The sequence below is a fragment of the Natator depressus genome, chromosome 1, assembly GCF_965152275.1.
Source record: "Natator depressus isolate rNatDep1 chromosome 1, rNatDep2.hap1, whole genome shotgun sequence".
In the NCBI taxonomy this organism is placed as follows: Eukaryota; Metazoa; Chordata; order Testudines; family Cheloniidae; genus Natator; species Natator depressus.
The window spans coordinates 253,423,299-253,432,962 of NC_134234.1; the positions used below are offsets into that span (position 1 = coordinate 253,423,299).

General features: G+C 47.4%; 2 protein-coding genes across 3 annotated transcripts in view; one reads left to right on the forward strand and one right to left on the reverse strand.

Moving 5' to 3' along the window:
* Nucleotides 1-9,664, forward strand: part of LOC141985677 (apolipoprotein L2-like) — a 59,249-nt gene that overhangs the window by 19,203 nt on the left and 30,382 nt on the right. The window lies entirely within an intron of this gene.
* Nucleotides 1,445-8,796, reverse strand: MB (myoglobin). Its single transcript, XM_074949894.1, has 3 exons — nt 8,504-8,796; nt 3,445-3,667; nt 1,445-2,501 (listed from the first exon to the last, which is right to left on the reverse strand). Exons 1-3 carry the CDS (start codon nt 8,596-8,598, stop codon nt 2,355-2,357), a joined length of 465 nt encoding a protein of 154 aa, XP_074805995.1. The 5' UTR covers nt 8,599-8,796; the 3' UTR covers nt 1,445-2,354.

The window sequence follows — 9,664 nt, forward strand, 5'->3', positions numbered from 1 at the left end:
GCAAGTAGTCAGACACAACACAGCCAGCAGCAAGCCCCACTCCTCCATTACACTGCCCTAAATGAACATAGCCATAGATGGCTGCTGGCCCACTTGGACTGACATAAGCAGCTGCCATAGCTGCAGAATTTAGCTCCCCAGCAAGCCTAGCTTTATAGCCAAAAGCAGCGGCTGTTGTCGCTGGCAGGGAATCCTGTTGTGTTCAACTGACAATCCTAGGCCCATATTTAATATGCTGCTCTTCCTGCAGCGGCTGCTATACCCCGCGCCAGAATGCGCAAGCTGCTAGTGGTCTGACTGAGACAAGGGCCAAGTAGACTGTAACTTCATCTAGGTGGCAAGAGGGAGTTCAGTGACCCTTCCAGCTAGTTAACAATGCCAAATTCTGAAAGGTTGAGTTCCCAGAGAATGCTGATCATGACCCAAAACTGGAGTGGTGGGGATTTATAAAGGGAGCAAAGTAAGAAATACTCCCTGTTCCATCAAGGACTTTGCCCCTATTCTCCTCTGAGTGGCAGAGGGTTTTTGGACCTCTGAGCTGAATGGAGAAGGAGCAGGACCACTTCAGCTAGTCTTCTGTATTTTAAGGAAACTGGGGGCTTAGTCACTGCTGATTTCACTCACACTGAAGTAGGGAATGCGCTCTGAAGTATTTAGAGCCCCTATTACTATCATACTGAGCCCCTCGCTATCTTCAGCATATTTGAACAGCTCTGAGGTGGGGAAATACTACTATCTCGAGACACAGCGAAACTAAGCGACTTGCCCAAGGACACACAGGAAGTCTGTGGCAGAGCAGGGAATTGCACTCGGGTCTTCCAAGTCTTAGGCTAACCACTGGCCTGTCCTTCTTCCATTGCAGGTTTTAACCACTTGCCTGCCAGCTGCAGCCCCCTATTACCCTCTTGAGCTAGAAGTTGCATTTCTTTTGTTGCCATGTTTCAGTTTGCATAAGAAATGTGCTGCCGTTAGAAAGTAGAGTACAGTGTCACCTTCAGTTCTCTGCAGAAGTAGCACCAGCTGAGCATCTGTGAAAGGAAGAACCCGTGCTGGGCCAAGGATAATCTCCAGCCCAGCAGTGGCCACAGAGTTTGGTCAAGGAAACCACACAGCGCAGTCAGGGACCCAGAATTCAGCTGAGGTGGAGTTTTAAAGGCTGATGAGCCTGTGAATCTGTGTTGGTATTTGAGCAATGACAGAGCTGAGGGTGTCTCCCCCATACACAAATATAAGGGGCTTTTATTCCTCCACAGGGCAGCTTGATTTCCACTAAAGCATACAGACTCCAAGTGCATCTCAAGACGTAGACTGGTACCACAGGGGCAATGGCCTGTGATTGTCACAGAGAGGAAATGTTGGGTGTTTGCTACTCTCTCTTTTTCCCACCTCCCCTGCTTCTCACCTAGGCACTTCTCAAACGTAAGAAGCAGACACAGACTCCGGTACAGCAAGCATATTTATTTACTGTGAAACACACTATTCACCACCCAGTGCGATGGAAATTCAAATGCGTAGCAGCAGCTGCTGGGGATCAAGGGAGTCCTACACTTTCTCTTGAGAGTTTTTGCTAATGAGAGTTTAGCAACTAGTGAGACACTTGCCAGCCCCCAGAGGCTGAAGGGCTGTGCTTATCCCCAGAATTGGCATAATACCATTGGTAGCAATACAAGCTCCCCTCTAACCTGCTAACATGTCTCATCCCTGCTCTTGAGAGACTGTCACCCCCTCTTAGGGGGAGGTGGGACACTCCCCACAGCCCATTCACTCCTTTGGTGGCTCATGTGAGGCTGCTAAGTTCTTCCAAACTAGGGACTGTGACACCTTACGGAGGCCTGATTTTCAGAGGGCAGGAGCTCAGCACTTCCTGACAATCAGGCCCATTTATGGCGTCTCTGGTTGGGCACCTAAAACTCCCAGTTCCTTTTGGAGACCTTGGCCAAGGCTGTCCCTCAGTGCCAGCTGTGGTGCCAATTCTAGCAGCGGGCAGGAGAGTTCTTAGTTCAAGCCCAGTTTCTCCCTCCCACACACATTCTCAGACATCTATTCTTAAACATTCTCCTACTCTCTGGCTCTGCTATGAGATGGGGTCTTTGGGGCCGAGCTCAGGGGAGAAGGTCTCAGGTCATTCCGTAATGAACAAATACATTATTTTGCTAAGAAAACAGATTTCTCTTCTAGGTGAAGCCAGATATCACCGTGAGCGCCTCTCTTTGGTGAGAGACTGAACACTGCTCTAATCAAAAGCGCCCCCTCACTCTTTGGATGGTCACTTAAGAGGCACCCAAACCGGGGCTTAGGAAGCTATTCTAAGATGCACTGCTGGGCCTCCATGGAGGTGTCGCCTGATGTACACGCTAGCCATGGAAACCGAACTCCTTGTACTTGCTGGCCATATCATTTCGGAACAGCTCCAGGGCCTTCTTCATCGCAGCCTGGGAATCGGCCCCAAAGTCCGAGGGATGCTTCTCAGCAATGACCTTGACAATGATTTCACAAATGAACTGTCAAGAAGGAGAGGGGGGAGGGAAAGGAAAAGGGACAGGTAAGCATCACTCACAGTAGGGACCTTTCAGTAAATAATTATTTGCAGATAGGGGTTGTCTACACAAACACTTAGCTCGCGGCAAGCAGGGGCGTAAATCTACCCCGCACAATCCTGCTGTGCACTGAGTGTCCATGTGGACCCAGGTGCCGCACACTAAAAGTTCTTTAGTGCGCTTTGATCTACGCCGCTTTGAAATGGGAGTAGATCAAAGTGCATCAGGGAGCTTTTGGTGCATGGCAGCAGGGTGCATACAGGCACTTAGTGCGTGGTAAGCTACTGCAAGATAGATTTACACTCCAGCTGGCCACAAATTAAGTGTTTGCATAGGCAAGTCCTAGGACTGAATTCAGTAGTCCTTCCTTCAGCCATTTGAGAGGCATCGTGGCCTATAAAGCACTAGGCTGGGACTTGGGAGACACCTGGGTTCTAGCCCTGGATCTGTCAGTGACCTGTTTCGTGATCCTGGGAAAGTCACTTCCCCTCCCATCCTTTGTCTGCCTTGTCCATTTACACTGTAAACTCTCCCTCTGTGTTTGTATAGTGCCTAGCACAATAGATCCCTGATCTTCACTGTGGCCTCCAGATGCTGCTGTAATACAAAGAAGTATCTTGGGTGCTGTCACTCACTGTTCTAATATGATCTGGTTTCCACGGGTGCTGGCGCTGCACCCACTGGTTTGTTATTGTTAAGGGTTGCGTGTGAGCAATGTAAACGTGGGGACTCTCACCCCAGGAGCTGAGCCTTCTAATATTACAGTGGCCTCCTACATCACACAGAGCTCATACAGGTCCAACTAGATATCAGTGAACAGAGGTGCAACCCATCCTCCCACTCAAGCCCACATTCTCTACACACACTGAACCCCTCTCACCCGAGAAACCCTCTCCAATTCCCATACCTCCAAGTACTTGACAGGGATTTTATGCTTGGTGGCATGGCTCTCTGCCAGTGGCTTCAGCTCCTGTTCATGATTGTTCTTCTGCTTCAGGATCCTGCCCAGGGCGGTAAGGACAGTGGTACCGTGCTTCTTCACTTCTTCTGAGCTCTTCAGCGCATCGATCGTCGTCAGGTTTTTGAACTTGGCAAAGCGTTCCTGGGTCTCGGGGTGAAGCTGAAAGAGTCTGTGAACAGAGGCAGGGAACCCATGAGGTGCAAAGGTGGGATGGGGAAAAAAAACAGGAATTGCCAGACTTGATCAAACCCAATGTCCATCTACTTCAGCATCAAACCGATCTCTACGCTGCAGTATGAGTGCAGCTCGAGTAGACAAACCCAGGCTAGCTTTAATCTAGTTGGACTGTGTACTGGAACAGTGAAGCTGAGGCAGAACAGACCTCAGCATGGGCTAGCCATCCAAGTAATTAACCAGGGTTCTTGGTAGACTTGTCCAGTCCATGCGACTGTGGCTTTGCTGGCTCTGGTATCCAAGCTAGCTCGAGTTTGGGTATCCCTATACACACTGCAATCACACCGCCGATTGCAGTGTAGGCATACCCTTAGACAATGGCCAGAACCAGATACTTCACAGGAAGGTATAAGAACCTCATAAGAAAGCAGATGTGGGATTTGCCTCCCATGAAAGTGTCATCCTGGCCTTCAGTTGTTTGAGATTAGTCTGACACTTGAAGCAGGGGCACTGGAACAGTTTGTATAGTGGGGGCACTGAGAGCCATTGAACCAAACTGTAAACCCTGATATGATGGAAACCACTTCAAGCCAGTGGGTGCGGCAGCACCCCCGGTACTCCTAATTCCAGCACCTATGCCTTGAAGTAAGAAGTTTTAGAGCCTTTCCAAGTTTTCAGTAATAACTATGACAACTCAGGCTATTCTTGTTGTCCACATAAATACCTAATCCTTTTTGGAATTTTGCTAAGTTCTTAGCCTCAACAACATCCTGTGGCAGTGAGTTCCACAGTCTAATTACACATTGTGTGGAAAAGTATTTCCTTCTATCCACTTTGAATTTGATGCTTTTACATTTCATTGCACATCCCCTTGTTCTTGTGTTATGAGACAGGGAGAACAGAAGCTCCTCCCCTGGACCAAGCATCATTTTTTAACATTTAATCCTGTTCCCTCGTATTTGTCTCCTTTCTAAGATGACCGATCCCAGCCTTCTCCATCTCTCTTCATGAGAGGCAGGCAGGCAGTGCACTTAACATTTTCAAATGATGTCACAGAGCAGGTGCCCATCTTACTTGTTTTTCACAGCTGTTTAGCCCTTTGGCACCAGTCACCTGGGATTGTGCCAGCGTATTAGGATCAGGGTAGGAGTACAGGGCCAGCCAGGACACGAAGGAGTGACTGACATTTGTCTGAGAAAACCCTTCTTCCCTCACCTGCCATGGGGCTCTGAGGATTCACACAATTTAATGCCTTGGCTGCTTCTTCAAGCTCTGCTTCATGAGGCATTACAGCCATTAAACTCTGAGTTCCCATCTGAGCCCATCAGCGCTGCTCTTAAATCGACCAGGAGGGAACAATATTAGACATCTCTCTCTCCCCTCCCTCCCACCCAGGGGAGCCATGTACAGCACTTAAATAGAATGGTCAAAGGTGCTACCAAAAGCCTTTTGACAGAGAGGTGTAGATGCTGTGCCAGAGTCCTGTGTGTGTGCAGACAGCAGTAAGCACTCCCAACACCATGGCAGAGAGTGTGTGTTAATTCCTACCGCTTTTCTCACCCATCCACCAGCTAAGCCTGATATCTGACAACACGATTCTGCCACTGTGCACTGTTAGAGAATGGGGAGCAACTGGGTAACAAGAGCTGGAGGAGCACAAGGTCTGCAGCCATCCCAGGGCCGGCAAGTTTCCCACACCATCCAAAGCTACAAACAGGAGCTCTGTTTCCTGAAATGGAGACGGTGGGAAGGTGGTTAAAAACCAGACCTGTCACCATTCCTCCCCTGCTGAATTTACTGGAGACGGATACCGCAGGCAGCCAGTCCTGAAGGAAACGTCACTTTTGCCCCACTTTCTACAGTGACAATGAAAGGGGAATACTGGCTCACATTACTATTATTTATTCATATAGTACCTAATAAGTATGTATCATTTGTGTCACATAGCACCGAGATCAGGCTCCATTGAGCTAGGCACTGTACATACACAGGCAAAGAGGCCGTCCCTGGTCTGAAGATCATACACTCCAAATAAACAAGGCAAATAAAGAAAAGGCAAAAAATTATTGGTATCCTTATTTTACACATGGGGAAAAGAGGCACAGAGAGGTTACATGACTTGCCCGAAGAGTCTGTGGTACAGCCAGAAATTGAACCCACATCTCTTGAGTCCAGTGCCTTCACCACCAAACCATCTTTCACAACGTGATGGCCACCAAGTTTCACTGCCATGTGGAATGATGCTATTGGCCAGTAGCAGGTATGTCAGTCCCTCCACCTTTAACTAGAGACCCCATAGAGGGCAGTAAAAAGGGAGTTCTGCTTCTGTGGGCCATTCAGTCTCGTGCCAGATTCTCAGTCTTACGACATCATTATATTAGTTAGATTAAATTGACAAACACCCCGAGTATATGGATAATAGGAACAGCCTTGTAGCAACAAGATTCTTTATGTGGGTGACCATTCTTTAAAGGGCTTTCATTTAAGATGGCACCAGTGTTACCAGAACAAAGGATTTCTGTGTCAATTTTGTCCTTTATCGGGTACTACATGTATCAAGATGGGTCTTTTCCTTCTTGTTTGTTTCCTCCTCATGACCTGGTTGGTTTCAGAAAGAAGTGACTGGCACAGAGGTATCTCTTAGGGAAGGACATGCAACAAATTGCTTCACTTAGTATCATTTGAACTATATGCTATTGTATTTTATAAGCAAAGCAATTTGTTGCAGACACACTCTCCACCCAGTGCAATGTAAGGAGCCTATCAGGACCAATTAGCCTTGTTAAAATGCCACCGCTAAATTGGAAGAAAAGTTATGATTGTTCTATGCTTCTGATGGATCTCCCTTCACCCTCTGCCTGGCTATGGCTAAATTATGCCTGACAAAGATGATATATCTTTTGGACTCCTAAAAATACCTCTGACGAGCAATTTTTGTTTTGCTTGAAATGCATCCAGCTGCATCAAGTGTCAAGTATTTTCCAAAAATATTCCCAGGGGATGATATCTACCTACAAGCTCTTTCACTTAGCACAGGCTGAACACACTACTATGCCAACAGACATCTGCAAGGCCTCTCTGTATTCAAATCCCTCTTGATTCCTACAAGAAACCAGCTGGCTGATTAGGTCTCGGGGTAGTGAGGGATAATCTATGTATGTTATGCAAAAAACAAACACCCCTTGCACTTCCTCCCCATTATGTTATTAAAACACTGTATTGCCAAGATGTGACTATACACCACCATGGCTGGCTTTTCTTATTGTTTATGCTATATTCATTTCCCCTACCCTCTCTCTGTCTGTCTTTTTGGTTGTGAGCTCTTTGGAGCAAGGACAATTACTTCTTTTCTGGAAAAGCGTCTAACATACTGTGGCTGCTACCAGAACCAAAAATTGTCATACAAGAATACTACACTCAGGATATTTTTCAAGAGCAGAGTATAGACCTTTCCAGTGAAGGGCACTGAGTATGGATTTGCCAAGCAATGTTGCTCCCCTCCTTAGCTATGCTTAAAAGAAAACATTCTCATTCAAAGAGGGGAAGCAGACGGATAGATTCTCCAGTCACCTGCCCCGCGTCCTCCTCTTGCAAGTATACGCCATACCTCTGGTATATGGGATTTAGCACCAGCTAAGGGAGAAATCTGGTAGCAGCCCCTTCTTAAAATATCAACAACGTCATTGGCGCCACATTTAGTTAAGATGACCTTACCATAACACAAGTAAAGCACTCAGAGCAACTTAACCAAGAACATGTTTATGTGAATCATTTTTTAGCATGTTCCTATGGGGATTGGTGACCTCTGGAACTGGACAGGCAGAACTGATACGTAAAGGGGATCTCAATTTACTGTTAAAGCTCATGGTGTATGTGACTTGAAACACGGCACCCAGGGGAATCAAAACCCAACATGTCCATCCCACTGGAGGGGGACCTCAAGGCCATTGAAATGCTACTCACTGCTCCATCCCCAGATGCTCAAAAACTCAGTGTTGTGGGGCCTCCCTAGAGCTTGGCCTGGGGAGAACTCCCACCCTAACCTCAGAATCACACACTCCAGTGGAGGAGGGTGGGGTCGGAAAGTGCCCCATCTCAGACCACAGACTCAAGCTGGGCTTTGGAAAAAGAGCTTGGGTCCTACCTCCCACCTTTCTAGATGGTTTGTCCTGAGGTTGTGGCAGGCTGGAAGAGGACTACCGAAGAGGAAACAGAAAGAAATGATTAGGCGGGGGAAATTTGGTGGGGGGAAATCACAGGTAATCACAGCAAATTTGATGAAATCACAGATTCCATAAAAATTGGTCACATGCAATTTTTCTCTCATCTCTTCCCCCGACCCCTTTTTTTGTATCCTCCCATGCTGTTTCCCCTCCCTACCTCCGGAGGGACCAACTGCAGGGAATTGGAAGGCCCGGGAGGGACACCCACCTCACTCCAACATTTTGCTTCACTGTGTTCTGACAGTGGGGACCTGGAGTTCAACTTCATTAGTGGGCTAGCTGATCAGGGCAAAGGGAGTGACAAAACCCAAGACCTTTTTTTTTTTTTGGGGGGGGGGGGGGGACCTTAAAAAGTTAACGCTTTTGACCCAGAAACCATAGTGACGGGAAACCCACTGCCCTAGAAATGATCAATAAAAAAAGAAGTCAGTTCATACAAATGCTAGAGAAAACTAAAGCCCCAGGGCTAATGAGACACAACACCCTCTTTGCTTTCTCACCTGTACACCTCTAAAGGATGCTCAAAAGCATATTATTCCTAAAGTCCAATGCACCAAGCGCTTGAGCCATGCTCTCTCGCACGCTTCCATCACCAGTTTCACGCCTACCTGATTATAACTTCCTGTCCATGGGCCGAGAGGTCTGGTTCCACCTTCGCCCAGATGCCCAGGACATGGTTCCATTCGTCATCACTGAGCCCCATAATTCGTTGGTGCTTGGAAAAAAAAAAAAAAAAGCAGAGATGAGGTTGTTAGCAGCCGAATGCCCTGCCTCAGAGTGCTGCTAGAGAGCTCACTCCTGCGGTTTATAATCCCTCCTCACAGACAGACACCTGTCAATTGTCAGCTGGAGTTTCGCTCTCTTTCAGGCTAGTTTAACCTAATCTGCCTCTCTCTTTCTGGGAAGCTATTTTGGGTCAGGTGCTATTGTGGCTGCCACTGATGGAATAATTTCTGCTTTTCCTATTGGGTTGGCACATATCCCATTGTGGCAGAAAGGACACTGCTGGAGTGCAGTGCCAGGAGCCTGTCACAGAGCTGCTGTCCCAAGGACCCGAGAGGCAGAGTCAAAATTTCAAGCTGTAGATTTCAGAACCACACACTCAGCAGCGCCGAGATGGACCACGTCTGTCTGTAGTGACCCATTCTCTGCACCTCTATTCATCCCCCCAGGATGGGCAACAGGGGAAGTCCCAGCTGTCCTGTAGAACTGGTTACTGATTACAAAAGTATTTCCTTTCCACTGCGGATCTGGGATGAGATTTTATATTTCTTTTTTAATATTCTTATTTTCTTCTCTGATAAAAGCAGGTGATTCTCTTTTAGAAAATCACACAGTCTCATGGAGAAGTCTCCTCGAGAGCTTTTAGTTCCTCTGGGTCCAAATGCCATGTGTTCCCCTCCTCACTCTCCAGAACCAGGAAAAAACCAAGGGGGATATAACATTATAGCACTGAACTGCTTGAATGTTGCAAGGTGGTACCCAGAATGTGTCACATAGCCCCCAGGTAACCATTTATCAAATGATACAAAACCTGATGCTTCAGGGCTCAAAACAATTTCTAAGTATGAGAGGCCAGGGTGAGACCTACTGTCAGGGGCAGATTATCCCACATCTGCATATTTCAGGGCTCTGAAGCGTCTGAGACAGGACTCTGGGCTAGATGGACCCAGGGTCTGATCCTGTCTGATAATGTTCCCTCCCCTAATCATTAACTAAATGTCTGTATCCCTACATTCAAATAACTGTGTGTTTGGAGAAATCCAGGG